Here is a 12,270-nt window from a genome sequence, read left to right on the forward strand (position 1 = left end):
TCGGCAAGTGTCAGTAGTGAGACTTGAGGTAATAGTTCATCTCATCAATTGTCGATCGATAAACCTCAAAGCGGCCGCGTCTTGCCGCTTCAATTCTCGGCAAAACATGGCAATTCTCTATTGATAATCCCGGCAAATCGCTGTTGATGACTCAATACAGCAGCTTATCTTCGGCCATCTTTACTCTACGCACCGACGAACCAAGAGCGCCAACAAGATCAACAGGATGAACAGGACCAACAAGCCACTGAAGAAAAGACGCGAGATAACTTGAAGGTCTCGAACATGGGGGAAGTCCAAGTCTGTCCCAATGCTTCTTAGCAAATAAGCCCTACCGGCTGGCCCGAGCTGGTTGCTGCCTGATGAGATTGAAGCACCACGTAATAGTGTCATGTCAAGAGTCGGCTGATGCTGTAGACGAATCGGATAGGTGCTGAGAAACAAATTCCGAGTTGGATACTACTGGTACATAGTAGTATTTGCATCAAACCCTGGTCAGTTGCATGGATGGGGAGATAACCGATGGTCCGATACGAGGTTCTACGCAAGCACAGCCCAGAATTGGGATCTCCAACAAGGAAGGGCCTCATGAGGCCGTCACGCGAAGTTACAACAAGCTACCCCAGCATATTCTCTTCTGTAATCTGCTACGTTCTTCTTGAGGCTCCGATCTTTTGCATACGAATCATGCCAGGGGTGCGGCAACAAGAAACGAGAGTTGGTAGGCATTGGCAGCACGTTCTTCGAGCTCGTGTTCAAGTCACGCCCTCTTCCCCATGCAAGCGCGGGATCTACCCCATACGAGCGTACTAGCTCATCATGTGGTATTTTGCATTTGGAATCTCTCCAGGCGTCGGGTGAAGAGCTGTTATACGAGGTATTCTCTTTTTTTCTTGTTTCTATTTTTCTTTGCAATCGCAGAAACTGGAGCTGATATAGGGTAACTGGCGATGAAGGGGACTGCCAATGAGCCCCTTTCTGGGGGGAACCAACAAATGGGAACGCGTCATAGTTATTTAAATAAATAAAATGATGATGTTTTGGTAGGACCTGACAATTTGCTTCAATCCCGTCTTCAGCATCGTTTGAGGGACTCATACATGGGCTGCAAGTACTATGATGGACGTTGAGCATCATTCTCTGAAGATCTGATGATCCTGGCTTACGTTATGCCTCAGCTGCACGTGCTTCATGCAAGCATGCTAAAAATGCTTATCTTATCAGTAGACCAAATTTTGTGTAGCGATACATACAATATTGCCCCTCCAAGTATCAAAGAACGTCCCAGTCTTTCTGTACGAGATATCTGCTCTCTGTCGGCTAAATCTTCTGCGATTAACGGGCCCAAGGTTGGCATCATCTGCAGACGATCGATAGAGACAGGAGTCCCGCCCAGATAACCATTCAAAACGCTGCCATGGCAGCCACAGAGTCACCAGCGACTTCGGTTGACGCAACCAAACCGATTCACAGCCTCGTTCTCGACACCGGTCCGCTGATCAAGAATGATCCTCCTGCCAGCGTGCTCATCGCTAGAGCCGAAAAGCTTTATACGCTACCCAACATCATTAGCGAAATTCGCGACGCTGCCACCCGGGCTCGAGTTGAAACGACGCTGCTGCCATTCGTCACCCTGCGGTCGCCCAAGCCCGAAAGCTTGAAGTTCATTGCCGACTTTGCAAAGAAAACGGGCGACTATGGAGTTCTCAGCAGGCCGGACATGGAGGTGCTAGCGCTGGGATATGAGCTCGAGTGTGAGAGAAACGGAGGCGACTGGAGGCTGAGAAATACGCCGGGCCAGAAGGGTGTGAACGGCAGGCCGCAGCAGCAGGAGAAGTCCGTTGCAGACGAGACAACAGAGGGACAGGTGCAGGGAGATGAAGCTCAAAAGGCTGCTGAACCCGAACAGGCTTCGGAAAGCACCAGAGAAGAAGCAGATGGCCGGTCGGAGCCGCAAACCGAGGCGAGCCTCAGCGATGACATTCAGAGACTGAATCTCGAAGCCCCTGCCGACAGCGAGAAGGAGAAATCAGAGCCTGCGACAACAGAAGCTGTCCAGGGTTTGCCATCTGTACAGCAACCTGAGGAGGCATCAGAGGAATCCGACGACGAGGGCTGGATCACCCCTTCCAACCTCAAGAAGCAGCAAGCCATCGACGCCGGCGCGACCGGCACGAGCGCCAATGCTACCCCCAAAGTCCTGCAGGCTGCCATTCTGACTTCCGATTACGCCATGCAAAACGTTGCCCTCCGCATCAATCTCAACCTTGTCGCGCCCTCGCTGTCGCGCATCACATATCTGAAGACGTGGGTGCTGCGGTGCCATGGTTGCTTCAACATCACCAAGGACATGGATAAGAAGTTCTGCCCCAAGTGCGGCCAGAACACGCTTACAAGGACGAGCTGCTCGACAGATCAGCACGGGAACTTCAAGATCCATCTGAAGCAGAACTTTCAGTGGAACAATCGCGGAAATGTGTTCAGCGTGCCGAAGCCGGTGCATGGCAGCGCGAATGGGAGACTGCCCAAGCATGTTGGTGGGAAGAATGGCTGGGGCAGAGACCTCATTCTCGCTGAGGACCAGAAGGAGCATGTTAAGGCGCTGGATGAGCAGCGGAGACAGAGGAAGAAGGATCTGATGGATGAGGATTATCTGCCTTCTCTTCTGACGGGCCATAGGTCTGGTGGTGGTGGCAGGGTCAAGGTTGGTGCGGGACGGGCGGTAAACTCTAGGCGGAAGAGGTAGACGTGATGGTATTTGCTTGACACGAGGAGTAAACCTGTTGGAGGCATAGAGGAGGTCGATAATGATTGCATGATATCAAGCATACACACGCACACAGTGAAAGGGGAAACGCCAGTAAAGGCAGCACCGGTTGTTTCGATAACATCTCAAAGAGAATACTGTATTGAAGGTTGTATTGTTCTTCTTCACCTGCTTTTCGCAAATGTGCCCAAATACATGCAATCGCCTAAAACGCCATATTCCTTCCTCGAGTCAATTTCATAGTGATTCCAACTCCATTGTTCGTGACTTTGCCTACATCCAGTCGCGCATCTTTCCCCGTGGTCCTCTCTTCTCTCTTCTCTCTGAGGAAGAATCCGCCCGTTTCATGTAGTTTTCTCGTCATTGACTCCGTGCGACGGGAACAGAGAGCTCAAGTTGGCGGTATCCAAGCAGGCGTCTCCCTGTTCTCTTCCTTCTCGTCACTCGGCATTGCGCACAAACCGAGGATTGCCGAATGGAACTCCGCTCCTCGGTCTTTATAGACTCGCTTTCAATCACAAATCGCCTTCTCGGACGCGAGATTTACATAGCCTCCTCCTCTATAGGCCCGAAACCGTCAGCGCAAACTTCACTCAAAACAACTTCCACTCGCAAATAGCAGGAGGCACTCACTCTGCTGGGTCAGAAGCAGGTTGAACCGACGCTTCAGCGTGACACGCTGACGCGACCACTTGTCGTCGGGGGAGAAGCGCGCCGGGTGCGCAGACTTGGTGACCTGGCCGTGGGCGACCTTCTTCAGGGTGTAGAGGCGGTTGCCGTTGGCGTCGAGGGTGTACATCAGATGCATGGTGGGCTGCGTTGATTGTGTTCTCGGAGTCGGAGTATGTGTTAAAGGGTGATAGAGAAGGGTGGGAGAAGTCGCGGGCGAAACCGATTGACCGTTTGGCTTGCTGTGGATGTCGATTTATCCAAGGTTTTGGTGATGCTTTTTTTTTTTTTGCAGAAGCTTTGCAGAAAAAATTGGTGAAGTGGAGACGGGCAGAATTGGCTTTGCGCTTTTCTGCTTATCGATAAGAACGACGGTAAAACCCACTTTGATCCGCAGCATTCATCGAGAGATAACACCGAGATATCATTCACTCAGTACTCTATACGGGAAATAAGGTAGTAGATGGTGATGGAATTGGCATAAAAATCCAGGATCGTGAGACAAGACGGACGCGAAAATATAACATGATTCATTAACGAACATAGAAGCAAGACACTATGCAAAACTATGAGACTATCAACATCAACCGGGCGAAAGGTTAAGTAGATAAAGAAACAAAAGGCGAATACAGCGTGAGAAGGAGTGTTCAGAACGAAACCGCGTCGTCTTATCCAAGACCAGTCTACCGTCGAGTAATTTTTCCTAAAGTCCTTACTCAGCAAGTTCTCCCTGCGACTTCAAATCTCCTCGCCCACGCGAGCCTTCTTGTCGCCGACCCAGCCCTCGCGCTCGTAGAATCGGAAGACAAGGTCATAGTCCTCAAAGTCATGGACGATGCGATCGATGCGGCGGTATCCGCGCACGGTGTCGACGAGTCTCTGGGCGGCAAGGCCCTTGGCGGAGTTGGTCGAGCCGTAAGGGTTCTCGCCGCGACCCTTGGCCTCAAACAGGGTGACGCTGAAGCGGCCCGGCTTGAAGATATCAACGACATGCTCAATGATTTCGGCGGTGGTACGTCCGCTCTGGCCGCCCGGAACGTTGGTCTCGAATGAAGCGAACGAGAAGCCGGTCTCGGGTGTGACATGGACACTGAAGTAGTGTCCGGCGTTGTTGCCGCTCTGTTGGCCATCCTCCTGGGTGGCCGGGGGCGGAGGAATGATGCCGTTAGCAGAGAAGCCGCAGGGGCTGAAGAGGTAGGAGTCGATGCGGGCATCGGGATAGACTGAAGTCGGATACACGTCGGCGAGGCCGCACTGCTCCGACACGACCGTACCGAGGGCGTGGCCTTCGGTGGTCAAGGCCTCCATCTCATTAGGCTTCTCATGCAAGTCGGACTCGATGCCGTCGGCGAAGACGTTGATCTCGCTCATGTTGTCAGCAGTGTTACTGGCCTTGCTGCCTTCGGCAGACAGTTTGTCGCACGCGACCGCACTCGCGTGCGCCAGGTAAAACTGCTTGGCGTTCTCCGGATCGAGGTCCGTCATCAGAATCTCGAGCGTCTCGTCGCTTCCGGGTCCTCCAAACTCAAGGTTGGCGGGCATCGAGAAACTGGCCGGGGCCGTTTCGTTGTTCTCCGAATTGGGGGTCAGGGGAGGAGTGAACATTCGGTTTGGCGATGTGATGTAGAGATACCAGTGATCGCCGTTCATCTTTCCAACCATGTAGGCACTGCCCCCGTCCACCATGTCGTCCAGGTACTTGACTTCCTGCTTCCAGCTGCGGTGGGGACCCTGTTGCTTGTCGGGGAAGAGAAAGTTCTTGCGGCTATAGAACACTCGGTAGGGAATCGCAACAGCCTTGATCTCGTTTGCGGACGCGGCGTTGTTGAAAGGGAAGCCCGCAAACTCGGCGGCAATGTGGAGCAGGCGCTGCAGTCCGAGGAGGAGGGTGGTGGTACCGCAAGTCTTCAGGATGAGCTTGTGGGGGAAGACGAACATGCTCGACTCGGAGAGGAGGTAGGCATCGACAGCATCGGTCTTGAGCACCGAGAGAATCTTGCAGTTGACCATGTCAAGCATAGTCTCCCAAGTCTCGGCAGTCACGGCCTTGAGGCCAGCAGGTCGAGCGCCCTGAGGCAGCGCCGAGGCACTCGGAGCGAACCATACCTCTAGGAGCTTCTCGGGCCCTGATGAATGTGTTGTCAGCAACGATATCACAGAGCAAAGCAAAGACAAGGCCGCATACCTTCGAAGGCGTAGGTGGAGTCCAGCTCGGCCGCATTATCGTGGTTGATCGTCAAGTGGGGAGTGGCCGACGAAGGAGAGAAAGTGTAGTTGTTGGGCACCGAAAGGTTGGCCATGCTTGTTGATTTGTCGCTGCCGAAAGAGCAGTCCGAAGCCAACGGCAAAGAGTCGAGGGAATTGACGAGCTCGCGGTTGCTATGCCCGTCTGACGATGAGTCCGCGGAGCACTAGCTGCCACTCAAACAGACCTTGCGGCGTCTGTTCGAGAGAGTAGGCCCACAGGATTGTGGTGTGTCCAGCGACGCTGGCGGAAGCCAGCAGCAATCGGGGAGTCTGGAAGGGCTAACGTCTCAGGAGGACGTTATGGAGGCCGGGGTCGGAGAGGGTAGAACCACTTCTGCGACGAAATTTTGCGCTGGAGTGCAATGTCCGATACTCAGGACTCGATATCGGATTTGGTAGGGCAGAGAATCCCGCCAGGAGCTGTTGACTTGGGTGGACGATTGTAGTTGCGATCTCTAGGCTTGCTTGGAGCTTGAAGGGGTGCTATCGAGGCCTGGAGGGAACCGGTCGTTAGCTTTTAAATAGCTTGAGACGGGACAGCGGGCAAGGCAATTAGGCATACTTGGAAGGTCGCGAAAAGAGGAATCGCAGGAGATCAGTCGATCGCATAGAAGGCCAAAGGAAGAACCGGAGCGAGATGTCTTGTGAGGACAGGCGCACGTCTAGCTACTCATATCCAGTAACTTAAAGCTAATGGATACAAGGAGAGCTAAGGAAGCTTGTCCGAAGTGTAAACTGGTCGTCCGAGGCGGATGCTTGGTCGTGCGAAGTGGTATTGTAGGGCGATGCGATTGCCGCTTTTCTGCTGTTTGTTTTTTTCTGTCCCCGCGGGGATGCTCACAGAAGAGATGAAGAGATCGCTTTGCGGACAAAGGCAGAATAGATAGTTGGATGAAGAGAGCCGAATGATGCTGGGAGAATGCAGGACGAAAGGGCTCGAGGGCACAAGAAGCCAGAGTTGGGTGGAAAACAGAGTTTGCAGCAGCTTGTGCGGGTACGCACTCTGAGATTTTATTTTGGCTGAGGTTTATGTTTGTGTGATGCGGGATGCAGCCCAATTGGGACCTGGGCGATGGGGTACCTTGCCGTACTTGGCTGCCGGTTCATGTAGCTGAGGTACCTGCTGCTACAGCGCGGGCTCCACTTACGAGCAGGGGGCATTCAATGGAAGACCTGAGAAGTCAATTGATAAAGGTACTGGATTTTAACCTTCACGTCCAATGAGTTGACGTCGTCACGTTCATCTCTGTCTTGCTACTTGATGCAACCTTTGTCAACAAGAAGTTTTTTGATGACAGCATGTAAGGGGTATGCCGGAGTACCTAGAAGTCATGATCTTGCAAGCTGGACCTGTCGTGCAAGTAGACGAATCCACCACTGGCCTGGAAGCACATCTCAGAGGCTACGTACTTCTATGGTTGACACAAGCCTCACCGATCCATGACTGTTCAGAGTACCCACATTCGATGGCCAGGCACGTAATACTATGTCCATACTACTAACAAGAATGGGACGGCTGCGGTTTGTCTTTCCCGCTCTTCTCATCTTAGACGCGGCCCATGGATGGCGGGGTTTCCGGAACAAGTAATTGCCTTCAACCTTCACCCTTGTGGCTTGAGGATGACGAAGGCCGGTTGCTGAGGTTGTAAGGGTATCGATACTTAGGTTGATTGCTTGAGTTGATTGGGATGTGAATGAATGACCCAAGTTGGACGGGGTAGTTTATGACTTCCAGTCGACGTTCTCTGCTGAAAGCCTGCAAGAGATTCAGACGAATCAGCTGCGCTCACTTCTGGAAGCAAGGGACATCACGATGCGTGTCGCCTGGTGCGTTGTCACTGCAAGCCCGTAATACTACCTTACCTAGGTACTCTTCAGGCCGGGCACCTTACGAAGACCATAATAGAATGATGCATGCAAGTATAGGTGAGAGAATACCTATGCAAGCTTATCTAGGTACACATCTTTGTGTTATTCAGGAATGGGGTGAACTGCCATATCCCAAACTTCTGATAGACTAGAAGAATGCTTGGTCTTAGTCCCCCGCCCAACGTAATTCTTGCAAGACGGAGGCGGGTGGCGAAAACTCCTGTCTCATGAAGCGGAAGGGCTGTCCAAACATGCAAGACAAGTTGGCAATAAACGCTGATCACGAAAAATGACGGACAAGTAAATATAAGTGCTCTTGAGTGTAGTATTCATGTTATTTCGACCCCGGCAACCTTCTCTTTGAGCTGTGAGGTGATGCCAACGAATATGTGATACAGCGAACAGTCTTTGTACTTGTCTACCAGCGTCGCGTCATCCGTGCCCGCCTTCTGCTCGCCCTGTGGTGCCGATGATATGTCCTGCCCATTGACCAGCGTCCCAGCCGGATAATGCGGTCGCTGGCCTTCCTCCACGAGGGCAATGAACTGTGCATCAATCGGCACAGAGCCCAGAAACGGCACCTTGAACTCGTCGGCCATGGACTTCCCGCCGCCGGACCCGAAAATGTCGGTACATTCGGAGCAGTGCGGGCAGACAAAGCCGCTCATGTTCTCCACCACGCCTAAGACCCGGATGCCCGTCTTCACGCAAAAGTTGAGCTCCTTGCGCACGTCTGCCGTGGCCACTGCCTGGGGCGTCGTCACCACCACTGCGCCGGCTACCTGGCCTGGCAGGGCATCTCTCTGCAGCGTCTCGGCCAATGAGATGTGCTCGTCGCTTGTGCCCGGAGGCGTGTCGATGAGCAGGTAGTCGGTATCGTCCCACAGCACGTCCTTGAGAAATTGCCTGATCATCGCCGTCTTCTTAGGCCCCCTCCAGACCACCGCGTCGCCTCGTTTCGGCAGTAGGAACCCTAGGCTCATCGCATGCAGGCTGCCCAGGCCACTTTTCGGCTCCGCCTCGTGGACAACAACTGGGGCCCATCCTCCTGGAACCTGTGTGACCTTGGAAGCCTCGATGGACAGCATGCGCGGGATGGAAGGGCCGGTCAAGTCGACATCGAGAATTCCGACCGAGTGGCCGGCGAGCGTCAGGGAGAGCGCCAGCTGCGTCGTCACCGACGATTTGCCCACGCCGCCCTTACCGGAGAGCACCTGTAGATGGCATCAGTATCAGAGCAGTTCAAGCTGTCCCTTTGGTGTATCGGCGGCCCACGTACCAGCACAACGTGCTTGACCTTTTCCAAGCCCATGGGGATGTCTTGCTGCTTATCCCGGGCGTCGATAGCGCATCAACATGGTTCGAATGCTGGTCGATGGCTTGAAAGCTGAAATGTCCAGGTTGATGGGGAGTTGAGTTGATTTGTAAGATTGGACCGTCGTCTTTCTCGGTGCGATAGTAGACAGATTAGCAAAGCGCCCGATATGCGGAGTGCCGCGCTCAAATCTGCCCCGCCACCAGAACATCCATTTTCTCGCCCAGAATTCGCCCCTCTAAATTGACCCCTCCAGGGCCGATATCGATTAGGGAGCTTCAACTCCAGCTTTGTTGCATCATGCCTCACCTTTATCTTGACCTGGAAACTTATGTGATTGCATGCGATTGCACTCTACTATCGATATTTTAATATGTTTTCATGTCTGAATATTATTTAAGCTCTAAGCTTTGCAAAGAGCAGGCCTTGACAGAACCTCGTCGACCTTCGCCGTGTTCTTTTTGTCCCCTTCAGTCATCAACGCTCTCTATCCTATGTTGTCGGCTTGATGCTCAGCCGCATGTAAGGTAGAGCCACTCTGCACAGGAAGGCCGGGGACGCAAGCATTATGCACTGCTGATTTCATTCTCTCGAGACTCTTGCAATTTTTCAGCCGACTTGCCCTGTTTTATTCGCGCCTCTTTCGGCGGCAATGGTTTGTCCTTGTCGGTAGACAGGAACTGAACGGCGCCCTTTTGGTACGCTACGACAGGCCGAGTATTGTCGTAGTAGCCAAGCAATTCGAACCCGTAGTCAGTGTTGAGATTGAGCGGCATGGAGTTGTTGAACCGGACAATTGGGCCGCCCTCGACCGTGAAGCCTATGAAATCACCCAAGATCGTGTTGTCGAGCTCGTCTTCGAGGTTTCCTTGGATCGTATTCCTGTTGATGGGTAAAAGCGTCAGTGAGATTTGCGGAGGGAAAGCAAGGCCGTCATCTTACACTTCACTCATAGAAGGGGCATTGCTCTTCATGATGGACCCGGTCGCCATCCTCTTGACACGCTTCTTCGTGCAGTCGTGGATGAGATGCAACAAGCCGGCAATGACGAGGACGGGTGTTCCCAAAGCGAGCGCCCACGGCCTAGTTAAAAGCCATGATTAGCATCTTGGGCTCGGTGGTAATCATGTTCCCTGTGGTCAAGCATCTTACGGATGTCTTCTGTTTCGCAACGAATGTGCCATGGCGAGGATGATGCCCATCATGGCTATCAGTGATCCAACCTGGATCATGGTCCAAGTGGACCAATAAAGCGATATTAAGTTTTCACCATCGCAAAACTGCAAGGCAAGTAGAGCAAAGGCCTCCATGACAACCACTGCTGCCGATACGAGAACACAGGCAAGGCACATGAGCATGTATCTCACCAGCATCCTGGTCCGCCGCCGTGGCTCATGACTGAACTGTTCGTTTGTATCTTGGCTTCTGTATGGGACTGCATGAGACGTGGCCTTGATGATTTGTCAGAAAGATAGCGCACCTTATGTATGCCCAAGACGCGACGAACAGAATCACAAGATTCAGGACGAACATAAACCAGTAGATGATCTTGAAGTGCCACCGGTCCAGATCCGCTGCAAACTTTGCGTACTGCTTGCAGAGTTCATCGTCTCTCATGAACGTCTGCGCCATGACGGCCCTCCGTTTCAAGTTCCAAGCGAGACAGACTATCTGGTGGGAGAATATATGGAGAATAGGGTTGTCGGGAAGAGCAAGGGAGCTTTACTGCTAATGCTAAGGTATGTCAGGATCGAGGGCCCCCCAGTGGTATCCGGTAATGGAGTTCCAGTGTCTGGTCGAAGTAGACCTATCGATGCATGAATCAACAACAGCAGTCTGGACATCACTCTTTTATCTATGAACCCTCTGCTATTAATCATCAGCTTCATGGTCACATTACCTTTCTAGGAACTGGCCGCTAATCACTTTCACGCGCTCAACGCACCTCTTTTCGCGTAGAAGTAACGGGATATAAGCCCACGTCACACAGAACTTCCGTGATAAGCGACGGCAAAGATACATACACTGCCATACAAAAAGGACAAAGCAGATGCAAACAACAAAGTACATGGGAAAAATGGGTACTCAGGTGCTCGTTTATACCAGTCAGTGCCAAGCCAAACCTGATGATCGGGAGCCCGAAAAGGCCCCCAACTGCCCCAGAGCAAACTTTTAGAATCAGGGAAACCGATACTGCTGCTCAGAGGCTGGGGGCGGGAGAAGTGCTTCAATGTCGATAGGAGCATACAGCCCTTTTGACGTGTGTGGCAGAATGCTCGCAAAATATTCGTCACTTGATGAAGCCCTCCCGTGTGGCGAGCACTGCCAGCCGGGAGTGGGCACGGACAAGGGAAGGGTAAAGCTTCCGGGACGGCCTATGCAATAGGCAAAGAGCCACTAGTCAGGGAGAACGAAGTAAACCTGATTGCCGGACGGATACTTGGGGACCGAGATCTCGGGGACGAGATAACCCCTAACTCATCCCTATATCCGCTACCAGTATACAAACTTGCTCTGCCGGCCAGAGGGCGTAACCTCTTTAGCTTGCCGAATCAGTATGTCTGATATCGTAGTTGATATGACAGACATGATTATGCCCTTCCTTTTGTTTGTGTACATTTTGCCGCCGAGATGCTGAACCAGGATCATTGGCTCCAAGCGCGCGGAGGCTTTCTCGTGTCACCCACTCCCTCCGCCCCGTCTGGTCTGAAACCAATCCCTTGGGTTGTGACAGCTCGTGGATTCGCCCTACCGATGCCCATGCTTAACTGCCGTCACCTCAGATGGGGTCTATGATCATTATGCTTGCTTAGCAACATGTCAGTTCCCTGAAAGCCCGGTACTACACAAGTCCACTCGCATGGTGACAGAATAGGCATGACAAAGTGGGTTGGTGTGCTCCTTGCATCATCAAGCGGTTTATCCTTCTTGAGCCCGAGAGACTGTTACGCTCTTCCAGTCTTATTCGTGATTCAGGCACATCTAGCTGTTTGCGGAGCTCGGTAGTTCTTAATCTAGTACATCTACCCGAGGCCAAGCGACTGAGATAACGAGGGATGCCATTCATAGCCACATCCTTGTCTGCAGCTTGTTCAGCCCGCATTGGCGCCAAGGCCCGGCGCACGCGAGAGTCCCGCACGAACCTCAGCTCACAAGAACGGCAGATGTAACGGAGACTCGAGAATATTACGGAAAGACGAGTCCGCTATTAAGCAACGGGTAGGCTTGGCAGACTTTGTTTTGAGTCTTGGATTTCATCTATTGATAGCGTGGCAATGGCTGGAGTACCAAGGTGCCAAATGGCTGGGGTTGGTCCTTGGGAGGGGCGGCAGGATCGCCAATTGAGCGGAAATCAGGCCGTCCTGGTTTCGAGATCTGACCTAGATTGGCCTGCTTCATCTTT

At 52.6% G+C, this 12,270-nt stretch overlaps 5 protein-coding genes across 5 annotated transcripts; 1 reads left to right on the forward strand and 4 right to left on the reverse strand.

Moving 5' to 3' along the window:
* Positions 1 to 1,403: 1,403 nt before the first annotated feature.
* Positions 1,404 to 2,762, forward strand: BBK36DRAFT_1190493 (D-site 20S pre-rRNA nuclease). The gene has a single exon (XM_024896670.1). The coding sequence runs from the start codon at positions 1,418 to 1,420 to the stop codon at positions 2,744 to 2,746; it is 1,329 nt and encodes a 442-aa protein (XP_024745044.1). The 5' UTR covers positions 1,404 to 1,417; the 3' UTR covers positions 2,747 to 2,762.
* A 548-nt stretch (positions 2,763 to 3,310) lies between these two features.
* On the reverse strand, positions 3,311 to 3,575 carry BBK36DRAFT_1163666 (Nop10p-domain-containing protein; the record flags this gene model as incomplete). Its single annotated transcript, XM_024894559.1, has 2 exons — positions 3,311 to 3,327; positions 3,401 to 3,575. The coding sequence occupies 2 exons, from the start codon at positions 3,573 to 3,575 to the stop codon at positions 3,311 to 3,313; spliced, it is 192 nt and encodes a 63-aa protein (XP_024745045.1).
* A 599-nt stretch (positions 3,576 to 4,174) lies between these two features.
* On the reverse strand, positions 4,175 to 5,736 carry BBK36DRAFT_1131059 (S-adenosylmethionine decarboxylase; the record flags this gene model as incomplete). The annotated part of the gene is made up of 2 exons (XM_024891915.1): positions 4,175 to 5,562; positions 5,622 to 5,736. 2 exons carry the CDS (start codon positions 5,734 to 5,736, stop codon positions 4,175 to 4,177), a joined length of 1,503 nt encoding a protein of 500 aa, XP_024745046.1.
* A 2,145-nt stretch (positions 5,737 to 7,881) lies between these two features.
* Positions 7,882 to 8,864, reverse strand: BBK36DRAFT_62381 (P-loop containing nucleoside triphosphate hydrolase protein; the record flags this gene model as incomplete). The annotated part of the gene is made up of 2 exons (XM_024898384.1): positions 7,882 to 8,766; positions 8,832 to 8,864. The coding sequence occupies 2 exons, from the start codon at positions 8,862 to 8,864 to the stop codon at positions 7,882 to 7,884; spliced, it is 918 nt and encodes a 305-aa protein (XP_024745047.1).
* Positions 8,865 to 9,433: 569 nt separating this feature from the next.
* On the reverse strand, positions 9,434 to 10,499 carry BBK36DRAFT_1190502 (hypothetical protein; the record flags this gene model as incomplete). Its single annotated transcript, XM_024896671.1, has 4 exons — positions 9,434 to 9,749; positions 9,810 to 9,950; positions 10,020 to 10,292; positions 10,348 to 10,499. The coding sequence occupies 4 exons, from the start codon at positions 10,497 to 10,499 to the stop codon at positions 9,434 to 9,436; spliced, it is 882 nt and encodes a 293-aa protein (XP_024745048.1).
* Positions 10,500 to 12,270: the final 1,771 nt, after the last annotated feature.

This window comes from Trichoderma citrinoviride, assembly GCF_003025115.1.
Source record: "Trichoderma citrinoviride strain TUCIM 6016 unplaced genomic scaffold BBK36scaffold_23, whole genome shotgun sequence".
In the NCBI taxonomy this organism is placed as follows: domain Eukaryota; kingdom Fungi; phylum Ascomycota; class Sordariomycetes; order Hypocreales; family Hypocreaceae; genus Trichoderma; species Trichoderma citrinoviride.

Bases quoted from the DNA above. Each gene is read 5' to 3' on its own strand.
- BBK36DRAFT_1190493 (XM_024896670.1), top strand. From the start codon at position 1,418: ATGGCAGCCACAGAGTCACCAGCGACTTCGGTTGACGCAACCAAACCG.